The 24,233-nt window shown below is 44.2% G+C and overlaps 1 protein-coding gene across 1 annotated transcript in view; it reads right to left on the reverse strand.

Moving 5' to 3' along the window:
• The window catches only part of ZNRF3 (zinc and ring finger 3), a 157,071-nt gene that overhangs the window by 55,580 nt on the left and 77,258 nt on the right, over positions 1–24,233 (reverse strand). Inside the window, exon 2 of the mRNA XM_011995731.1 lies at positions 15,275–15,400. Within this exon, the coding sequence (XP_011851121.1) occupies positions 15,275–15,400 (126 nt within the window). The remainder of the gene's footprint in view (positions 1–15,274; positions 15,401–24,233) is intronic.

Genomic DNA, 24,233 nt, shown 5'->3' on the forward strand with positions numbered 1-24,233 from the left:
AAAAAAGAAAAACATAATCATGATATAAAAGCCAATTGCGTTATATCTGCAGAGAGACTGAATATCTTACAACAGGAAAAATGGGGTGCTAAAACATCAAACAAAATTTGGACTGTTTCAGATGAATTTCATGTGATAGAAGAGACCCAAAAATAAGTGCGATTTTTTTCTTTTCTTTCCTTGGTGTTTCTGGTGTTATGAAAAAGAACGTGGGAAATGGTCTCTGGTCTAGTTAGTGTGAAACCACTGCATAAGCATCTCCCCTGCCACGTGCGCCTGTCTATCAGCTCCCATTTCTGCCAGGCACTTTCGGAAGCACATGCTTGCCAAGGCTGAATGGCCTGGAGTCAGACCTTCCAGACAGGCTGTGGTTTATGGGTAGAACTCAACAGAAGGTCCCTGCACTGCCTGTTGCTGCTGTTCTTAGGAGCGCAGATCCCGTTAAGGATACCCATCCCACAAAGACAACTACATCCCCTTCTGAGAATAAGGGCCTGGCCATCAGTTAGGGCAATTATTTTCAGTCTGGTGCGCATCAGCAAACCTTTGAGAGAAAAATTAATTTGGAAACATTTTTTTTAGATCTTTAACATTATAAAATGGAACCTTGGAGTTGTTCTCTTTTCAAATGCACCGAAAGTGCAGCAGGGGTGGGAAGCTTACTGACAGCTGTCACTTGCCTACATCCTTTCCACAGCATTAGGTTTCAAAATGGCACCTCTAGTACCTTTATTTTGATAAGCTGTCTTTTATCTTCTCTAACTTAGATTTGATGGACTATAACTTTAAGCCCATAAGAAATCGGGCCCTCCCTAAGGCTGGTCAGCAGCAGCATGTTCATGGGTACTTTCTGGGATTGTAGGAAATAGCAGGCCAGTCTCTTCCAGAACCATCGTTAGCTAAAAACGGGAGGAGATTAGGCAGTGGCTCTCCTATCTTTCCACATTTTTAACCAGTCACTCTGCTATTGAGCTGGACCTGAAGGACTCCTGACTATCGGTATACATAAGGATCTACCATCCTCTTGCCAATGGCTATATAGAGACTTTTGTGGCTCAGATGTCCCAGGTGAAATCAAGGGATCTTGCTTTAAGGCAGGTCAGGATAAGGACAAGTAACGAAGAGAGAGGAACATTTCTAGACCCTCTATTAATTTAAAAGCTTTTGAAGAGAAAAAGGGAATTAATTATTTTTAGGAATCTCAGAAGGACCTTAAATACATGACCATGAAAAATATTACAATAAGGACAACTGGCAAATCTCAGTGACAGAATGTGCCTGCCAATGGTTCCAATGGTTTCTTAGATATGACACAAAAAGCACAAACAACCAAAGGAAAAATAGATAAACCAGACTTCATCAAGATTAAAAACTTTTGGCGAGGCACGGTGGCTCACGCCTGTAATCCCAGCCCTCTGGGAGGCCGAGGTGGGCAGATCATTTGAGGTCAGGAGTTCAAGACCAGCCTGGCCAACATGGCGAAACCCCGCCTCTACTAAAAAACACAAAAATTAGCTGAGCGCGGTGGTTCACGCCTGTAATCCCAGCTACTCAGAAGGCTGAGGCTGGAGAATCACTTGAACCCAGGAGGCGGAGGTTGCATGCCACTATACTCCAGCCTGGGCAATAGAGCGAGACTCCATCTCAAAAAAAAAAAAAATTAAAAAATCTTGTGCTTTAAAGAATGTCATCAAGAAAGTGAAAAGATATCCCACACAATGGGAGAAAATACTTATAAATAATGTATCTAACAAGGGACTTATGTCTAGAGCAGATAAAGAAGTTTTATAACTCAATAAACTTAACAATAAAAGCAAAAATTAGCCAATTAAAAAAATAGGCAAAGCTTTGGGAGACCAAGGCGGGAGGATCATGAGGTCAGGAGTTCCTGATCAACCTGGACAACAGAGCAAGACCCTCTCTCTACAAAAAATAATCTAAAAATGAGCCGAGTGTGGTGGGGAATGCCTATAGTCCCAGCTACTCAGGAGGCTGAGGTGGGAGGATCGCCTGATCCCCGGAGGTTGAGGCTGCAGTGAGCCGTGGTTGCATCAGCCTAGTAGCATCCCACCCCCTTCTTGCTCCCACTCTCGCCATGTGATACATCAACTCCCCCTTTGCCTTCTGCGGTGACTGTAAGCTTCCTGAGGCCTTCACTAGAACCAGATGCTGCAACACACTTCCTGTACACCTTGCAGAACCATAAGCCAATTCAATCTCTTTCTTCATAAATTTCCCAGTCTCAGGTATTCCTCAGAGTAATGCAAATGGAATAATACAGTAACTGAAATAGTAAAATTAAGTTGATGCTATAAATTGTAAATTGTAACTATACCTTTACAATTAGGTTATAAAAAATGTTAAGATTTCAATTAAAACTTAAAAAATTATAAAACACCAAGAAAATGACTATGTTTACAAATAGATGAAAAAAGAAGCTTCTAAAGCTAAAACATTTTAAAATTTAACTTCTAAAAATCAAGCCAAGGTAACAAAAATTCCTTGCATATTTCACATTATTTTCTCTGAGGTTCTTTTATGAATTGATACATTTGTGAAAACCTCTAGTAACAGGTTAATGTGAAATAGTTAAAGGCCACATACCTTTATATATAGTATAAGAAATAGCCCACGTTCTTCAGGCTGACCAGAATTTTATTTAATCCAACAGTGCTTAGAACAACTGTAATGTGTTGAAACTCTTTTATTATTTTTATAACTCGCAAAAATGATGCAAAATTTAAAGCATTTCAGTACCCCCAAAGGAATTGTTCAGACTGTCTCAAACTTAATATTCAGCACAAAAAGCATTAGTCAGACCACAGAGCCAGATGCTTGATTTGGAAAACAACATTACGAAAGCAGAATGGTCCCCTGTACCTTTTATCAAATGAAATATGATGCTTTTGGAAACACATAGGACAGAAGAAAAGTAATTGCACTTCTCTGCAGTCTGAGGTCTTGTGACCAAGGCTCATAGACAAGCTTTCTCCACCGTCCCCTTTCCTTCTGTCTCTACACTCAGTGAGAATTTATGTCACCAAGGCTAGGAATGTGGTGCTGTCCTGCACAGGTGCTATACAAGTACACTGAGAGGGAGGGGGAACTCCAGAAACGTCCAGGTTTTCTGGGAGGTTGGTAGACAGAAAACTAATCACATGTAGTCACTGTCATGGTAGCCCCAGCAACCTGAAATGCATTCGAGTGACTGCCCACTGTTGTGGCTGGCATAATGTATGTGCATGGCCAGATGTATATGAGGCCCCCTCTACTTGAGAACAAAAAGCAGATGGGACTTTTGGGCTTGTCTCCAGGAATGAGAGATTCTGGCCAACTAACCTGGTACTGGTACTTCCTCTATCCTTCAAAATGGCCTCTCAAAAGTAGACAAGTTCAGTAGCTTTTTTTTGAGAGTCAGGGGTCTCGCTCTATCACCCAGGCTAGAGTACACTGACACAATTATAGCTCACTGCGGCCTCAAGTGATCCTTCCACCTCAGCCTCCCAAGTAGCTGACCATGCCCGGCTAATTTTTTTTTCAGTAGCATTTTTTTTTTTTTTGAGACAGAGTCTTGCTCTGTCGCCCAGACTGAAGTGCAGTGGCACAATCTCGGCTCACTGCAACCTCCACCTCCCGGGTTCAAGCAATTCTCCTGCCTCAGCCTTCTGAGTAGCTGGGATTACAGGCACCCATCACCACACTTGGTTAATTTTTTTTAATTTTTATTAGAGATGAGGTTTCATCATGTTGGCCAGGCTGGTCTCAGGCTCCTGACCTCAAAAGATCTGTCCACCTCGGCCTCCCAAAGTGTTGGGATTACAGGCGTGAGCCACCGCACGTGGCTTCAGTAGCTATTTTTGATGGGCTTTTCAGCTGGGCTGTCATACCATCTCTAGTTTTCTGGTTTAGCCTCATTTGTGACCCTTTTTGCATCAAGAGCCTGATTCAATGGATGGGGACAGTGGCAGGGAGGAGTGTCTAGAGCTAGGCTTCCCCCCGTCCTGGGAGGTGGCCAGCTGCCTGTGCTCCTCAGCTTGACAGACACATCATTTGTTCTGTTCACTCACTCTATCTTCAAAACTCTCTTAAGCCTCCCAGTGGATCTCAAATAATGGTTTCAGTTAGCCTTTTATAGCTAAAAATGTCTCTGATCTAGTTTTTTAAAAGTATTCTGCTTAATATAGCCTTTTCACCAAGAGGTTCATGGAAGATTTAGGTGTAGATGAAAAGCATCAAATTAAAATTTTGTGACTTTCAAATCATACATACGACCTTAGAAGAAAACTGGTATTCCCTGAGTTTTTCCACTTACATCATCCCAATCTTTTCTTTCCGATCTGATTTCCTTTACTAAGTTTCTTGCTTGCATCCGTTTTTAACCAAATACAGGAGATAGCTACCCAAATATTCCTTAAAATAAATATGAAGAGCTTTCCGAACTTCCTCCTCAACAAGAAACTCATCTTGCTCACCTTAGAAAAGGGACTTCCATCTGCTTGGTAGGAGTATGTTTAGAAATTAATAGTGATATTTCTTGAGTATTCACATATTCCAAGAACCTTACATACTTTTTTATTTTTTTTAGATGGAGTCTCGCTCTGTCGCTCAGGCTGGAATGCAGTGGCGCGATCTTGGCTCACTGCAACCTTTGCCTCCCAGATTCCAGCGATTCTCCTGCCTCAGCCTCCCGAATAGCTGGGATTACAGGTGCCCGCCACCAAGTCCGGCTAATTTATGTATTTTTAGTACAGACGGGGTTTCACCATGTTGGCCAGGCTGGTCTCGAACTCCTGACCTCAGGTGATCCGCTCGCCTCAGCCTCCCAAAGTGCTGGGATTACAGGCGTGAGCCACCACGCCTGGGCCATACTTTTTATTTTATTTTATTTTTTTAAGAGCCAGGATCTCACTCTCAGTTGTGTGATTATAGCTCACTACAGCCTTGAACTTCTGGGCTCAAATGATCCTCCCATGTTAACCTTCTGAGTAGCTGAGACTACAGTGTGTGCCACCATGTCCGGCTAATTTTTTTTGTTTTTTTGTTGAAATGAGTTCTCACTTGTTGCCCAGGCTGGTCTGGAACTCCTGACTTCAAGTAATCCTCTCGCCTCCCAAAGTGCTGGGATTATAGGTGTGAGCCACTGTACCCAGCCACATTATTCTTTTTTTAATTATCAGAATTCTCTTTACAGAGGGGGTATGGAGAAACGGAGGCAGAGAGGTTAACCAGCCCAAAGTAACCCAGCTCTTACTGAACAGAAGAACGATCACTTGCACCTCAGCTGTTCAGCTTTAAGATCTACGCTCTTCGCACTCCTCAAGAGAGATGAATGTGCCAGAGCACCAATTCCCAACAGAACCATAGCATAAAGGCTACCGGGAACCTGTTGTTCATGGCAGGCAATGGGGCAAAGAAAGGAATGAAGGAGGAAGGGGAATTCCACTAGATACCAGTAAGCACCCCCACTCCCACCTTCCAACTCTGACATTTCTGAAGACCAGAAACGTTTCCAGACATTGCTAAGTGTCCCCTGGGGTGAAAATTGCTCCCGTTTGGAAACAATGTGATAAGAGGACCAGGCTGTTGTCTGGTTGTTTGTTATTAAATGTGGGAAACCGCACAGGTCAGTCCCAAATAGTTGCAGCGTGCTTTCAGGGATGCCATGGCAATCAATAAGCAATAGTCAGGGTGCCCCGTGCTCAGGTACGTGACAAATACCTACTTGTTTCACTGACCAGAGAAGGCCTGGCGAGGCCAAGACCTATGATGTGGAACAGCTGTGACCAGGTCCATGGGACAGTTAGCCTCTTCCCCTTCCCACAGAAAATCAGACCCAAGGATTCCAGCCCAATCCTCCCTCTTTGAGAATCTCACCACGCAGGAGTGTCTAAGCCGGACTTGGGTTAAAGCCCAGGGCACTCAGGTATCCCAGGAAATACATATCTGTGATCAAAACCCCAAATGAGAATGGTACGCGGAAGGATAAGGCCCCTTGGCCGGGCGTGGTGGCTCACGCCTGTAATCCCAGCACTTTGGGAGGCCGAGATGGGCGGATCACGAGGTCAGGAGATCAAGACCATCCTGGCTAACACGGTGAAACTCCGTCTCTACTAAAAATACAAAAAAATTAGCCGGGCGTAGTGACGGGCGCCTGTAGTCCCAGCTACTCAGGAGGCTGAGGCAGGAGAACGGTGTAAACCCGGGAGGCGGAGCTTGCAGTGAGCCGAGATCGCACCACCGCACTCCAGCCTGGGCCACACAGCAAGGCTCCCTCTCAAAAAAAAAAAAAAAAAAAAAGGATAAAAAGAATAAAGCCCCTCATCCCCACAACATCTACATGGCTTGTAAAAAACTCTGTAGCTTTACCCAAGTTCCTGTCTCAAGTAAAGACCCATCCAGGTAAGCTCTGTTCTGTGTCAAGGCTGAATGTTATATCCCAATGCAAGCAGCAAAGATATTGAGATCTTCTTCACTGAAGTTCTTCAAATTCACTGTCTGGTTGTTATTAAATGTGGAAAACTGCAACCCATTGGTTTTACTCAAATTACTAACACTTCAGAACCAACATTCTTTTGGCCCCAGTACTGCAGAACAGAATAGCTCACCTTTACTCCCTGTATCGTCCTCTAGTTTCTGTTCATTTCCACTAATTTTATAAAAGGGTTTCTCTAACCCAGTTAAGCTCTCTGAGATCATCTTTACAGTGGGGCCATAATGCCAGCTCAATGAACTCAGATTACAGGTCTCCTTTCACATTCTCAAAAATGATTCAGAAACCCAAGAACTTCTGATTCGTTTATATCTATTGATATAAATTAGGAATTATAATCTGAGAAATCTTTAAAACACAGAATATACACGCACACATTCCATTAGTTGTCAGAGTGATGAAGTCACTAATTTTTTTTGTATTTTTAGTAGAGATGGGGTTTCACCGTGTTAGCCAGGATGGTCTCAATCTCCTGACTTCGTGATCCACCCGCCTCGGCCTCCCAAAGTGCTGGGATTACAGGTGTGAGCTACCGCGCCTAGCCTTGGATTTCAATAAGTTTTATTTTCCTGTCCTCCATCCACTTTGTCATGAAGAGAGGATAACAAAAGTCTGTCTTCCCTTCCCCAAAATTCTCTATTTTGGGAGTTATTCTTTGAAATATAAGTAGAAAATTTCCCCAGGGCAGCCTGATGCACAAAGAAGGGTTTGGTCTCTGTCCTCATTGTACTGTACCTAGATTATCCATAACCCTCCCTGGGAATAACATTCTATGGGATGCAGGGTTTGCTTTCCCCCAGGATTCAGTAACATCAGTCACTCACTTCTTTCCTGGAGCAACTATGCTCCATCACTTAAGGAAAAAAAAAAATGCTTATTTTTTTTTTATACCCACTGCCCTCAACTTCCATATATTATGAAATGATTTAAGTAATACCATTGTTTTTGTAACCGCGGTAAAATATACATAACATGAAATTTGCCACTGTAATCATTTTTAAGTGCACAGTTCAGTGGCATTAAGCATATTCACGCTGTCATCCAACCATGACCACCACTCATCTCCAGTACTTTTTCCTCTTCTCAAATGGAAGCTTCATACCCATTAAACAACTCCCCTTGTCCCTTACCCCACCCCAGGAACCACCATTCTACTTTCTGTCTCTACGTATTTGACTCCTTAAATAATACCATTTTGAGTGATAAAAGGAACTGAAGGGGCCGGGCGCGGTGGTTCATGCCTGTAATCCTAGCACTTTGGGAGGCTGAGGTGAGCGGATCACCTGAGGTCGGGAGTTTGAGACCAACCCTACCAACATAGAGAAACCCCATCTCTACTAAAAAACAAAAAACAAAAATAAGTTATCCGGGCGTGATGGCGCATGCCTGTAATCCCAGCTACTCAGGAGGCTGAGGCAGGACAATCGCTTGAACCCAGGAGGCGGAGGCAGCAGTGAGCCAAGATTGTGCCATTGCACTCTAGTCTGGGCAACAAGAGTGAAACTCCGTCTCAAAAAAAAAGGAACTGAAGGACAATAAGGGAGGGAGAAAGGAACAGAAGATGGACAATAAGAGTCACCATTTGGTTTAGTGCTTTTGGTTGTGCCAGGAATGTGATCAACACTTGATATACATTATCTCCTTTAGGGGCTGTTCCCATCTAAACACGCAGAGGGGTTAAGTGACTGCAGGAGCTCACAGAGCTTAGAAGGCTTGGGGCTGAGTGCGGTTGGCTCATGCCTGTAATCCCAGCACTTTGGGAGGCAGAAGGATTGCTTGAGCCTAGGAGCCTGTTGCCTGGATAATATATTGAGACCCTGTCTCTACAAAAAAAAATTTTAAACTAGCTAGGCATGGTGGCCCACACCTGTAGTCCCAGCTACTTGGGAAGCTGAAGTGGGAGGATTACTTGAGCCCGGGAGTTTGAGGCTGAGTGAGCCATGATCATGCTACTGCACTCCAGCCTGGGCAACAAAGCAAGACCCTGTCTCAAAAAAGGGTTAGAACTGAGGTTGGAACCTGTGTTAGTATGATGACTAAACTCAAGTCTTAACCCTTACGTGGTCCCCCTCCCCCAACCACTTTGAAAAGTCAAGCTTCCTTTGACTCTGTTCTCTGTCTTCTGGTGATTTTGATTACCAGAGTCTGTATTTGTGCTTTGCAAAGAAGTTCCCAAGACACTGAGGGCTGGACGTGGGTTAGTGGGCTGACCATATGGTTCAATTTTCCATCCACCCCTCATACCTTGGTTTCCCCGCTGCTTATCAGAAGAGCTGGATTAAAAACCAGCTCTCCTCCCTCTCAACATAGTTTTCCACCTTCCCATGCTGTTGGACATGTTGCTTCTACATTTCACATTTGCCTAAATGTGTAAACAGAGAAAGGAGAGACGGCAAACATGAAGAGCCCTCAGTAATTTCACTGGCTTGAACCCCGCTAAAGCATTTAAAAGAATAGATGTCTGGGTCCACTGGGTTCCTCAAAACATTTAGCGGCGGAGTAACTTGATCTCTCTGCAACCAGAATAGATGCCACTACCAAGCGAACATTCCCAGAACACAGATCTACAATACCCGCTCTTTTGTCAGAAGCCTTCAGTGGCTCCCAGTTCTTTAGAGAATGAACACCAAACTCTTTAACTTGAGAGCCTCTTCCTTCCGCAGCAGCTTTCAATGCTCCTTGAAGAACATCTTGCTCCCTTTTCTTCTGCCCTGTTCTGGAGATTCTTTTCCTACCTCATCCTGTCTCCTCATACCTTTGTCTTACACAACTCCCCCTCTGTAAACCTGCCCAACTCCTCCAGTCCACGTGGACTCACTTTTCACTCACCACAATCACTCTCTGTGTTCAGGGGAAGAAGAGGATTTGATTCTATGTCGTACATATAGACCGTGAGTTCCTTCCAACCGAACCTTCTCTGAATGACTCAGAGATAGACTGAGGACATCACCCACAAGCTCATGATCACATACATGACTTACTGACTGCAGGGGCCTGCTATGAGGATGGCAGCCCAGCACTGCCTGCCACCAGCTCTCTTCTGGAGAACACATCTCCCCCTTGCTCCCTACCCATGGCAGCGCAGCCCCTGGGGCACAGTTGACTAGCCTAAGGATGAACCCCCAATCCAAGATGGGCCAATGAATCCCTTTTCTGGAATTTTTCAGACTCAAAACCCAGAGAGTTCAGGCCCAGGGATACTGGGGGGCTGTGTCTCCTACCAAATGGGGAGTGAGAGAATAGAGCAGATGCATGGATGGAGAAGACTTGAGGAGGGGGCCGCTGGCATCCAAGCCCTGGAGTCAGCTGCTGTGCAAGGGCATCAGTACCCCTGTCATGGGTTCTGTGACACAGCCCAGAATCCTCGGAGCAAATTCCTCTTTCTGCTCAACAGAGCTCAGGCTGAGTTTCTATTATGTGGAACTAACAGTTTTAACCAAGCCTGTGACTACTAAAAGGCATCTGATTTCTTTTCTTTTTTGGGGGGCTAGGGGTAGTGGGGGCGGGAAGAGGGAGAGAAACAGGGTCTCACTCTATATCCCAGGCTATAGTGCACTGGCATGATCATGGCTCACTGCAGCCTCGAACTCCTGGGCTCAAGCGATCCTCTTGCCTCAGCCTCCCGAGTAGCTAGTACTACAGGCGTGTGTCACCATGCCCAGCTTATTTATTTATTTATTTTTATTCTTTTGTGGACAGGAGGTCTCACTATGTTGCCCAAACTGGTCTTGAACTGCTGGCCTCAAGCAACTCTCCTGACTCAGCCTCTCAAAGTGTTCAGATTACAGGTGTGAGCCACCATGCCCAGGTGAGCATCTGATTCTTATCTAGAAAAACTGGCAAAGACAAAAGGAGGCAAAGAGAAGAAAGGGTTGTTTTTTTGTTTTCTGACAGAGTCTCGCTCTGTTGCCCAGGCTGGAGTGCAGTGGCATGATCTCAACTCACTGCAAGCTCTGCCTTGTGGGTTCATGCCATTCTCCTGCCTCAGCCTCCCGAGTAGCTGGGACTACAGACGCCTGCCACCACACCCGGCTAATTTTGGGTATTTTTAGTAGAGATGGGATTTCACTGTGCTAGCCAGGATAATCTCGATCTCCTGACCTTGTGATCCTCCCACCTCGGCCTCCCAAAGTGCTGGGATTACAGGTGTGAGCCACCACGCCTGGCCAGAAGAAAGGGTCTTATTTCAGATCTGCAAAGAGAAGCAGAAGGGTCTTATTTCAGATCTTGGCTCTTCTGAGCTATTCAATCTCAGGTTATGTAGAGAACTCTCTAGGACTCGATTTGCTCATGGTAAAATGGGAATCTGGATTGGATCTCAAATTAGCCTTAACAATTAAAGGAGACACCATAGGTAAAGCTCTCAGCACTCGGCGAGCACCCAATACCTGATGGCTGACTTCTACATGGTCATCCAACATTTCCCATAAGCCAGGCTCTGAGCTAAGTGCTCCATAAATATCTTGTAGACCCCCCACTGCAATGACAAAGGCAGCATCAGCCCTGCTGCACAGAGAAGAATGCACCGAGAAATGAAGTACCTTTTCCGAGGTCAGTCAGTCAAGGCTGGGTCTCTGTAATATGACATTCCCTTTCTTGTCCTTTTCTTAATTTCCCCACATTGTACTCTTAAGCCTTGGAGAGAGCTAAAACCATGCCTGTTGATCATGTTGTTTTTCTTTTTCTCTCTCTTTTTTTTTTTTTTTTTTTGGGAGAGAGAAGGTCTCTCTGTTGGCCAGGCTGGAGGACAGTGGCACAATCTCAGCTCACTGCAGCCTTGACCTCTTGGGCTCAAGCAATCCTCCCACCTCAGCCTCCCAAGTAGCTGAAACCACAGGCATGCACCACCATGACTGGCTAATTTTTGTGTTGTTTGTAGAGATGGTATTTTGCCATGTTGCCCAGGTTGGTCTCAAATCCCTGAGCTCATGCAATCAGCGCACCTCAGCCTCCCACAGTGCTAGGATTACAGGCATGAGCCACCATGCCTGGCCCATGCTGTTTTCCAAACCTCTCCCTAAGAATCTTCTCTAACATGGGGTGGTGGTTATGGGGCATTTATTCCGCCATGAGTTACAGAGTCAGGGCAAACCAGGCTTTGCTAGAAACACCAGCACCTCTCATGTTCCCGGCCATGAGACTCTCCACAGGTGAAGCTATTAAAGTCAACCTTCAAAATTCTTAGGAGCTCTATAAGATGCTTAATAAACACTGATTGAATTGGAGGGTTAAAATGCCGGGGACATAAACATAGACTCCTGTGATTTGGTGATGGTTTAAGACCCTTACATTGATTGATTGACTGATTGATTGATTGATTGGAGACAGGGTCTTCCTCTGTCGCCCAGCCTAGAGTACAGTGGCACAATCACAGCACACTCCAACCTCCACCTCCAGCGATTCTCCTGCCTCAGCCTCCCAAGTAGATGGAACTACAGGTTCGCACTACCACTCCCAGCTAATTTTGTTTTTTTAATAGAGACGGGATTTTGCCATATTGGCCAGGCTGGTCTCAAACTCCTGGCCTCAAGTGATCTGCCCGCCACAGCCTCCCAAAGTGCTGGGATTACAAGTGTGAGCAACCATGCCTGGCCAACACCCTTACTTAATAGCAAACTCTAAGAAATGTCAATTTTATTCTATTTTAACTTTTTAGGACTTAAACGGTCACAGGTAACAGAGTCTGTCTTTCAATGCTGTAAGTAGAATCTCTCCAAACTAGAATATCAAAGAAAGATTTTAAATATGATACAGAAGCTCAAAATATTAGAAGAACAAGGAACCCAGAACAGCCTCTTCACATTAAGTACAAGAGAGAGGCTCAGAAAGCTGGAGAGATGTGTCCATGCCTGGTCTGAGGCAGGGTCTGGCCTGGCGCCCTGGCCTGCGGCTCCCCCGTGGGGGCTTGCCCTCATCCCAACTCTGCCTCCCTAGCTGATCCTGTCTGTACCTCCTCCCACAGAATGGAAAAGAAGAGAAGGAGGGGATCATAAATCATATTTCTCTCATGAGTTTAGAGCGTTCTTTTCTGAGAAGTTCAAAAGCACTCAGTAATAAACCAAGGTGACAAGTTTATGTCTTTTGCTTTTAAAATGAAATTTTATTTGAACTCTTGGAGAGGCATTTACATGTTTTAATTTAGGACATTCCTCTCTTATTTCAAGGTTTCGCCCTGTGGCATTGTCTGTGAGTGGGTGGGTGGGTGAAGAGGGTGGGTGCTGGGGAGGGGGTTAGCCTGTGTCTAGGCCACCCCTCTTCCCCCACAGGCTTTTCCGAATGCCTGGCCCGCCTGCAGCGGACAGAGTCCTCCCTTCGTGGGTTTTCAACAAGTTTCAACATCCACAGGAAGGAGCCCCCACCCTCAAGCTAGCTTGGCTGTTTTCCTCCTATGCCTTTTCTGCCTCTGTCCACTGCCCACTTTTTCAGAGCCAAGAAATGGATGGAAAATCATGAATTCTGCAGGGACTAAGCTGCGGGAATCACTTTGCCTTCCTTTAACCTATTTTTTTGCTACCAGTCCCTGGGGGCTCAGAAAACAAGAAAACGCAGTTGTCAAAGTTAATGAAATTGAGACTGAGAACAACCACACTTTAAGAAGATGATGAGAGAAAGAGAGAGGGGAGGCAGGAGAGCAAGAGAGGAAGAGACAGAGATCTTGACTCATCGCACCTCCCGCACCGGCCCAGGCTTTAAACAAATGCAAAACTGTCTTTCTTTGGCCCAAGCTTTGTGCTAATGATTTTATTCAGGTGTAAACTCAAAGCCAAACTGCAATGACTAACCATGTGCAAATGCTGCCTGCCATCAGCCTTTCCAGAGAAACGTGGGGGCTGCTGCTTGCAAGCAGGTAGAACCACATGCTCAGCTTCTGGGCCCCTGCATCCAATAAATATTTGGAGAATGAATCAACTTAAGAAGCACTTAATGATTCAATATATGCCTAGGGTTTTTTATTCCCCCTGGCATCACAGGCCAGCAGGCCAAATCATACAAAACTCTCCAAGTAAAACCACTACATGGTTGTTCCAGGCAGAGGAGGAAATAGTTGGGTTCTCCGAGTGACTTCAGCAAGTTTCCCCACCACTAAACCATGGGAGAACTACAGGATGACCCTGTGATCCCCGTTCCAACCCATTTATAGATGCGAGAGACAAAAAGATGGAGCCCCACCAGACTGGGGCAAAGCAAATGAAGCCAAGGAGCCGATTCCTGCATAACAGCAGTTAAAGTACAGGAGAAAATGTTATAATAGGAGCGTAATGCCTACAAGGAAAGCACTGTTCCTACCCTGTAGATGTAGCTGGCATTTCTCCTAGGAAAACACTAAAATATCCTCAAGGGGGTCATTGCTCTCCTACCACCACTAAGCAGCTCTGGCCAATTATTTAAACGATGAAGTATCAGGGCCTGAGCCACCTAAAACACCTCGATTCAACTTTGTGAACTGTAAAGCAAACAGCTAATAATTCCTGTGGGGTTCTTTTTTCCAACTAAAGGGCAGGAAAACTTGACAAGTGACTTGAAGTTATTCAGAAGACAAGAGGGATGCAAAAACCACAAATAGATTAGACCTGTGCCTGGGGCCAAAGGTCTTTCAAGAGACAATGGCAGGGACTACTTTAAGTCTGGAAAGTCTCCCCTCTCTAGCACCCTGCTTCAAAACTACCCCTTCTCTCTCCTGGATTTCTCAAAGAGAGCCTCAAGAGGTTAGGAACCAGGACAGTTTTTTGCCCCAGCTCTCTCCCCATGGTACCTCGAATGGCAGCTTTTGAGAATATAACAGATATCCAGTCAGTACCACTATCCTTAGGAGAGACCACCTTTCTCCCAACCAAACTTCAAATCACCTTCTCTAAACCTTTCTTTTTAACAAAATGATGCAGTTTAAACAAAATCCAGTTTAAAACAGGTTGTTACCTGTCATATTTTAAGATTGTTGATGAGTGCCTTTCCAAAGTAAATTTATTTCTATCTTATACTGCAGTCAAAGTAATGCTGACCCTCTTGGCTAAAATGTCTTTTTTAGTACTTCTAAATGGAGTGATGGTAGCCAATGGCAGCAAACGTTTATTGAGGGCTTACTTTTGTGTGAGGCGTTTGCATCTCATCTCACCTCCTAACCACCTATGAGGTAAGTTCTAATACAGGACCATAATTGCTGTCTGCCATTCTGAAACCAAAAAAAGCTCTAAAACCCAAACATTTTCCCATAACTTACTTGGCAGCAAAACTTAATGGACCTGAAACTCATCTGGAGGCAAAGCTGCCGTGAACTAACATTAGGTTATTTAGATTTTAGTTATCCCACTTAATGTGAAGATCCCTATGGTTTGCTATACAAATGTGAATGTGTTTGGTTACTGAGTGCTTCCCTAGATCTCTTGGAGGTTACTTAATATAAAATCTATACCCCTTAATGCCTTTCTAAACCCCCCAAATCTCAGAATTCTGAAACATCTTGCCCCAAGGGTGTAAGATAAAGTATTGTGAATCTCTATTATTAGCCCATTTCACAGATAAGAAACTAAGACTCCTTGAGTGAAGCAACTTGCCCAAGGCCACATGGTGGACAAGAGGCTAGAGCCCACTCTGAGACTGGCAGTCTCTCTGAGTCTGGGCTTGTAAACACTGGTGGGCCACTATAAGGCATGTCTCAGTCCCCACCTTAGACAACTTCAGCTGGGAAGAAGCTTTTCTCCATAATCAACTATCTGAGGAATGCTGAAATGGAAGAGCAGAAAACACCAACCAGAAACACAGTGATTCCAAGGGCCTGGTGCTTACCTTGCCTAGGACAGTGAGGCATGGTTTCGGGTCCAATTCTGGCTGTTCCAGCTTCACCACTCCTACCCAGCCATATTCATACAAGTCCTCTTCGTCATTGTTATTACATAGGCCCAGTGGGTGCATCTAGGAAATAAAATGGAAAGAAAACTTCAGCAGGCAAGCTACATGTTTGCTTGACTCATACTGTGTATTTCTCAGATACTATAGCCAAAAGTAATGTCAAAACTTAAAATTTTAAGAGTGGGGACGGTTTTTCAACCCAAAGGGAATTTTATTTTAGCACAATGAGCTGAGCACTGGGGAGAACACAATAGAGCCATTATAAATGTATATTATGCATGCTTCTTTACTGCCTTTTAAGTGATGGTGATCCAAGGTGGAAACTGCCCAATAGGATCTAGGGAAAGAAAACAGCACAATTCCCATATAAATGCCAATCTAAATTGCTGTGAAATACCATAAATTTAACACTAAGTAGCAATTACGGACAAGACTAGCTAGGTTAGTATCCAAGATTGTTTGGCTTCTAGACTTCAACAACATGTCTACTTCAACTTACGTAAGAGGATCTGGAAACACATCCCGGACTCTATGCAGAGACCACAGAAATCACCAGTGTAATTAACAGGCTGTTTAAAGGCTACCCGTGGTTACTGGGAAACAGATAAAATTCTTTGAGGTCTTTTCAAAATTTGCAAAGCACAAAATCAAAGATGGGTAGATAAGCAGTGTCAAATTTCTGTGTGTGAAAGTGCAGTCAAACCAGAACAACCCTAAGGTCTGTGCTCACAGTTCTATCATTGAGTGGTACCAGGCCCTAGAATCCCTAATAACAATCTGAGAAGAGGAAATCCTCAGGGATAAACATTACTTATCAAGAAGTTGATAAGCCTAGCACTGTGTGTGCTAAGCTCTTAAATAAGTGGAAGAAATACGTCTTTAGATTCATGACAAGTTAGAAACACAAGAGACCTAAGAACACACTGTAGACAGAATATGGTCCCCAAGATATCTATGTCCTAATCTCCAGAACCTGTGCATAAGTTACCTGACACAGCCAGAGACTTTGCAGATGTCATTGAGTTTGAGATGGACAGATTCCCTGAATTATCTGGGTTGGTCCAGAGCAATCACCAAGGTCCTCATAAGGGAAGCAGGGAAGCATGAGAAAGACGGAGAACAGATGTGATGACAGAAGCAGAGGCTGATGTACTCTGAAGGTGGAGGAGGGGGCCATTAATCAAGAAATGAGGATGGCCTCTAGAAGCTGACAAAGATGAAAAATGGATTCTCCCCTCAAGCTTCCAGAAAGAATGTAGCCCTGAAGACCTGTTTGGAACTTCTGACCTCCAGAACTGTAAGAGAAAATATTTGTGTTGCTTTAAGCCACTAAGTTTGTAGAAACTTGTTACAGCAGCAAATAGGAAACTAATACGCCCACCTTGTCCCCTGGTTGTTTTACAGATAAGAACAGAAATCCAAGATAAGTGGCTTTTCCAACACACAGCCAGTATGTAGCACACCCGGAGGTCTCCAGGCCCTTGGATTCACAATCCAGTGCCTTCCCACTCCACTTGCTTACTTTATCCTCCCTTCCTCTGAGAGCTGACCATCTGACAGGGGAAGTCTAAGAGATAAAATCCTTAGAAAAAAAAGTTTCCAGCTCTAAATCCTGTGGTATTCAAGTGTAACATGAGTTTGGTGCAGGCAGCAAGAGTTGCTAGAATGTCTGAGGAGGCTTTGTGCAGCTGCTGAGCCTCAAGAGAGCTTCGAAGGAAGAGTTAGACTGACCAGGGCAAAATGAGAGAGGGAAGTCAGTTCCAAGCCTGGGGAGGAGTTGCTAAGAGATGATATAGAGGGGGGAAAAGAATGCATCCAGTCTGATGAGTAGGAAGGGTTACTGTCTACACTGAGAAGGAAAGAGAAGGGCTCAAAAATCAGGATGGAGTCTGGACACCAAGACAGTATTACAGGTTCTTAGGCAGAAGATGGTGTACTGAAAGAAGTTATTTTAGGCAGGCAGGTAACCTCTTCAGCAGTGGTATTCTTGGACTCCAGAGACAGCAACAAGTGGAGGGCAAAGGGTGCAGGCCAAAAATGAGAGATCCTTGACAATTCAATGAAACAATAGGAAAGGGGTTGCACAAGTTCATAAGGCAGGTGAGAGGTCACCACTGCTGAGTACAGGGTGGCCAGCAGCTGTCTTTATAGTGGATGAGAGATACCCCACGCCTTGGGAATTCCAAGATATGAGATAGAGGGCCCTGGGACATCCAACTTTGCAGGAGCTTTCAGGCTCACGGAATATGCCTGAAGGGCCAATGGAGGTTCTGTGGTGCCGCGGGTGGTGCAACCTTTCCTCCAGGATGCCCCCGCAGGATTCAGCCCACTCTAGAATGTTCTACAGTTATTAAACAATGAGTAGTCTGAAATGCTGAGACCTCCGACTAGAAAAAAGGTGAGCAAGAGGAATGAGCCAATTATGTCAACAGCTCAGGCACCTCTGACCTCCGGGAAAGGGCTCAAGACCCGGCTCACTCCAGCACAGCTCAGCCAGCTTCCGGAAGTCTCAGGTCAAATCATGGTAACGGCAACCAATATTCCACAGAATTTTTAACCTGGCCACGCAACTTGGAGGTTTCCAGATGAATGGCTGCTTTTGGTTACTTATATATTTATGGGGTTTGACCAATGATAAAGAGTTGCTTTGGAGGAGCAGAGGCATCACTCAGGTCTAAGACGTTGCATCTATATCAAAACTTTACTAAAGAAAGGAGCCAGGCACAAAACACCGCATACTGTATGATTCCATTACATGTCCAGAAGAGGCAAATCCATTGAGACAGAAAGCAGACTAGTGGTTGCCAAGGGCAGCAGGGAGGGGGCAAATGAGGAGTGACTGCTCAATGGGTACAGGGCTTCCTTTTGGGTGATGGAAACGTTCTGGAACTAGATGGTGGTGAAGATTGCACAACACTGTGAACATATTAAATGCCACTGAATTTCATGCTTTAAAATGATTACAATGGTGAATTTTATATGAATTTCACAATTAAAAGGTTTTAAAAAAAAAACAAAAAGCAACTGTCCTAAGAGCTTACTCAGGAATGACTTACGCCCTGCCTAGCACTGTCCTCAGCTAACACGGAGATCCCACAGTGAAGGACAATGTGCTTTCTACCCTTCCAGAGCCTAAGTGAATTCCAGCAGCCCTTCAGGAAACTGTGTCCTGCAGAATACTACCTACCACAAGATGAAAAACAGGTTCTTGCACAAGTAAATAACACTGAGAAGCTCTTCATAGGGACTCAGGATCTACATGTATGAATTAAAGCTCTGCAGTGGCCAATGGTTTAATAGGGCTTTTCACCTTTGCTAAAACCACCATTTCCTACCCTTTGTTTATAAACTTGTTTTGCATTTAATCTGATCACGTGATTTCATGGGACACACTTTGAGAGATGCTAAGTTAGGGAGAACACATACACACGCATGACAATAAACCAACAGTAAATATGACATGAGGCAAAGCTAAACGTCTGCAAATGCTGAACACCCATGACGCAAAGACTTAAGGCCACGGTAGAAAGAAATGGAGGGATAGTCGAGGACAGCTGGAGAAAAGACGAGGCTTGGGAAAGTGGCAGATGTGGAGGATGGGGAGAAGACAAGGAATGGGAACCCAGAGGCAGCTGAAGTCAAAGCCCAGGCCTGACCCACTGCAGCCAGTGAGGTGGAAGTGGGCCTGACCAGGCCGGAGGCTTACTCTCTTGAAGAAGCAGAACACACGGCCTCAGGAAAAGCATGTGGAGAGCGTGTCCAGGCATGCAGAAATCTGAACTATGTAAGCCTCAAACACACCCAGGGGTCCCTTAGGGCTGTCAGGCCAGTGCCCTGGGCTGCACTTCACTGCCAGCCTCTCTCCTCTCCTAAGCAGTCATTCCTTCCCACTTTCCTCCAAACTCCTCTATCAAATCTTCCCAACACTGGGGTGGGTGACTTAGCAGCGCAACACGTCAGCCCCATAAAGGGCATTGACTTGTGAACAGGAATGAAAGCCTTTAAAACTAAAAAGATTTTTCTAAAGTGCCAGTGGGAGGGATGCTTTACCCTCTTGTGGAGGGTAAAGAAGCCACTAAGATCACATCTCAGAGGATAAAAAACCTACCTAACCATCCATTCCACTTTCCCACTTCCACCTTAAGTTCCTTCTCTCCTGAGATCCTTATTCCAGTTTACATCTCCAGCATAAGTCTGTTAATTCAATCTAACAGGCTCCTTTGACCCACCTATTGAATACCATATTATATGATTCAGGTCTCTGTTAGCTGGCCCCGATGACAGTATCAACTACCCTCGGCCTCCAGCCACTTCCACTCTGAGGTTCTCTTTTCCCAAGGGCTCCAAGTTATGAGCTCTGGAGATGTTTTTATAGAGAAGCAGAAGTAGTCATTATGTGAAAATATTCCTTAGTGAACTGACCTGTCCCAAGGATGGAGTATTCTAGGCAAAGGTATAAAATGCAAATGAACATACCATTTTGTTTGCATTTTACGGGGAAAGTGAAAGAGAGGCCTTTCCCATTAATTGGACATCTACTATGTTAACACCTTTTTTTTTTTTTAAGGCAGGGTCTCATTCTGTCCCCCAGATGGGAGTGCAGTGGCACGATCACAGCTTACTGCAGCCTCGACCTCCTAGGCTCAAGCAATCCTGCCACCTCGTTTATTGACTTTTTTTGTGTGTGTAGAGACAGGTCTCACTATGTTGCCCAGGCTGGTATTGAACTCCTAGGCTCAAGCAATCCTTCTGCCTCGGCCTCCCAAAGTGCTGGAATTACAGGTGTGAGCTGCTGCACCTGACCGGTTTACACATTTTAATCTAATATTTAATCCAACAGGGAACTCCTGCTAACTGTTGGAATATCAGATGATATAGTGACTAAACTATGTAAATAAGTTGCAAACTAGAACTGCAAATCAGCAACCAATGCAGAATTTAACAGAGTCCATGAAAGTCCTATTAGTCAACAACTGGATTCTACTCAAAGCCAATGGCAAACAATCTAGTTAAGGATTAAAGAAGAAACACGCATGGGAGCTTCCACAGAGAATGATCAAAGGATTAAGAGAGACCTTTGGAAAAAGTGAGAGTCCTCTCAGTTGGAAAACAACTTTTTTTTTTTAAGACAGAGTCTCCGTTGCCCAGGCTGGAGCACAGTGGTGAGATCTCAGCTCACTGCAACCTCTGCCTCCTGGGTTCAAGCAATTCTCTTGCCTCAGCCTCCTGAGTAGCTGGGATCACAGCCACCCACCACCACACTTGGCTAATTTTTGTATTTTTAGTACAGTCAGGGTTTCACCTTGTTGGCCAGGCTGGTCTCAAATTCCTGACCTCAGGTGATCCACCTGCCTTGGACTCCCAAAGTGCTGGGATTACAGGCATGAGCCATCGCACCCGGCTGAACTCAAACCTAAGTAAAGGATGCCATATGCACAGTCTTATACAATTTTGCTGAGAATATCCCCACACTGCCCACACGAGATTCAATCTTTGTTTATTCTCAAAAATCAGTCCAAGGCTGCAATTATAATTTAAATATAAACCATTACTTTCATTTTTATTTTTCAAGATATAGCCCCAATGAAATGTTTATTTCTACTTTCTCCTAACAAATACTGGGCCCTAAGCCAGGCATAGTGACACACACCTACAATCCTAGCTACTGGGAAGCTGAGGTGGGAGGATGATTTGAACCCAGGCGCTTAAGATCAGCCTGGCCAACATAGCAAGATTGTGTCTCAATTTTTTTTTAAAGATAAAAAAGAATTATTAGCCTCTAATTTTAAAAGATCCCAAGGTCCTAATTTGGATAACAATCATCTGTAGAGAATAAGAACCTTTTCCACAAGAAATTCCTATATTCTTCCAAAGTTTCGGCTAGACACTGCTTCCACGCCATCCCTGCAATCATCAGGTAAAAACCAGGCATGTTATTCACACATGCTAACACCAGCCAGCGACATATAGGCACTGACAACATACAAGATCTGTGTGGTTCTGAATGCCTAATCATTCAAAATTCTTCGTAGGATACTTCAGTGTATGGTGTTCAAGCATATTAACTTTGAACTTAATGTAGCATATAAGCATTTAAAAGTTGCAGGCATTTCTGAGTTTACTTTCTTAAAATATATGGATGTATAGGGCTTTCCTAGTCAGATGCTTGACATTTATGTTTTCGCCTTATTATTTTTAAGGAAGTTAAAAACAGCTGAGTTGTAAGAACTCAAGGACATCAGAATGAACTACTAATGAAAACATAAAGAAAAAAATCAAATAGACATGGAAACCTTAGACTGGAACCAAGACTCCATCGAACAGAGAATACTAAGGGGAAGGATGGCCTGAAATGAGAAGACAAGCAAAACTTCTGGGGCAGATTCACAGAAGAACTTGATGCAAATAATAAGCTACAATGAAAGTACAAGGGTATAACAGAAAATATGCCCTGGGTTATAACTTTGATTTTGTTTTACTTTTGCTCTTTGTGCAATAACTTTGGGATACTCAACATCTTGCTTAAGTCAACTGAAGGAAAATGCCTACCCACTCCTTTATCATAAGTTTGACATTATTATGAAACTGTCGCTCTTACCCTCTCACTCCTTATTTTGTTCCAATGGATATTTTGGGAAGGAAGGAATGAGATTTGAGATCATGCAATCTTGTGTTGAAATCTCACTTCTGCCTTTTATGATGCACATCACCTAGGCAGATGAGTTGATTTCTATAAACCTTGATTTTTAAAATTATTTGTATAAATTGAAGTGTGATTTTGTTACATGGCTATATTGTGTAGTGGGTGAAATCTGGGCTTTTAGTGTATCCATCACCTGAATAATGTAAATGGTACCCATTAAGTAATTTCCCATAATCCATTCCCCTTCCTCCCCTCCACCCACCCTTCTGAGTCTCTAATGCCTGTACTTCCACACTCTATGCCCCTATATGTTTTCCATATGGATTTTCTTATCTGTAAAATGGAGACTGTAGCATCTGTCTTAACTGATAAGGACAAATACAGACATCCTTAAGGATTAAATGAGATAAAATACATCAACATAGTAACACCAGTAGACATTTCATCAATGGGAAAGCTCTCTCCTTCAACTTCTCTAGACCTGTCATGTTCATTTGTATTTTATGCCTTTACCTAGAATACTTTGCCCTTCAAGACCAACTTAAATGTCACCCCTTCCATGGAGCTTTCTTGAATCAACTAATACTTCTTGAGTCTCAAATGCTTTGTATGGTGCTTACTGGTTCCTACAGCCTCCCCTCTAAGATGGGCACCTGCTTCTAGAAAGACAGTCTTATTCAGAAGTCCCCTTTCACCCTACCCAGAGCTTTGTACCCAACAAGTGCTCAATAAATGACTGTTGGCTGAACAAATGATCTCTGGCCTGGAGGCAGGCCTGCTACCATGTCTCTTGCTGTCTTTGGTGAGCCACTTGGGTCTCTGCTCTGCTAAGTGAGGTACCAGGGCAAATACGTCAGGATTTAATCAACTTGCTGCATGAACTTTGAAAGACCTAGCTCTTACAGTTATTGATTATTGAGTCATCAAAGACATTCCCAGGACAAAAAAGATTTACTGGCAATGGTATAGGAGCAAAGGCTGCTCCTCCTTGGCCTTGCTGTGGGGCCACAGCAGCCCAAGCACGCTGGGGTGGCTACTGCTTACTATACACAGAGACCACAACACTGGTGCCCTTCACCGTGACAGCACCTTGAAAGGGCAGTAGAAGGGGAGGGAGAATGGAAGATGTCCTCCCCAAAAAAGCAAGTCTCAAATTTTCCCACCCATGTCTAACCTCAGGAGTTGCTGTCAGCAACAACAAAACAAAGAAATAAAACTAAGGAAAAGGCAGGCATGGGATCCAAGCACAGGGACTCCCACAGATTAGAGAAATAAAGAGAAATCCCAGGACGATGGCTTTGCAACCAGCCTGTTAAAGGACAGGTCCAGATGGGGCCAGAAGGATGAGGCTACAGGACAGCCAAACAAACAAACAACAACAAAAACATAACTCATTACCCAGTGGGTTAGATGATACTGAGGAGAGTTTTATAGTTCTGAACAAGAGGATGACAAGTGATAGTTACAGCAAACTAAAGTAATGGAGGGCCAGGGTGAGGGGAGCAATGATTAACTCCAGAAAAAAAAAACAAAAAGTTACACCAGGATCGGAACCCATAATCAGGGTATGACCTATGTGATATAACTACATTGGAAGAATGCAGAAATGAGAAGAGGGGAGTGAAAAGCAAAATCTTTTTCTACAGAAGGAGGTCAACACATTATTCTGCAATTGACTATAAGAGTTACAGAAATTTAGAAACAATCACAAAGATGAAGAGCAAAAGAAACCACTAAAGAATTGAAAATAGTTGCCTCTGGGAATAGCAATCAGGGGTAGTGAAGGTGAATCACGAAAATGCTCTTTTTTATTATAAACTGTGATGTACGCTTTGTCTTTTTATAAACAGACATGTGAATGATTTTGATCAAAAATTTTATGCAATGCTAGAAATAATAACTCCCTTTCTCCAAGTGTTCCAGCAGATTCTATGGGTCCTCCTCACTGGAAAAGGCAGGGAAGGATTTCATCAGGCCCAAGAGAGACCCCACAGGATCCCTGCACTGAGGAGCGGACATCTGAAGGGAGACTTTGTCTGAGATGGCTGTTCTGGGAGCCATCCAGGATGTGGGCTGGTGATGACTCAGGGAGACACAGTAAGAGAAAGAACCGGTAGCTCTCACCACCCTTCGCAACCAAAAATAGCTCCCAGGTGGCATCAGAGTGTGACATAGATTTGGGTGTTACAGAGACAGCAGACACAATAACCAGGGTGATTGTTCTGAGAAGCTCCAGTTTTCTCCCAGACACAG

This window comes from Mandrillus leucophaeus, unplaced genomic scaffold (assembly GCF_000951045.1).
Source record: "Mandrillus leucophaeus isolate KB7577 unplaced genomic scaffold, Mleu.le_1.0 Scaffold496, whole genome shotgun sequence".
Taxonomy (NCBI): domain Eukaryota; kingdom Metazoa; phylum Chordata; class Mammalia; order Primates; family Cercopithecidae; genus Mandrillus; species Mandrillus leucophaeus.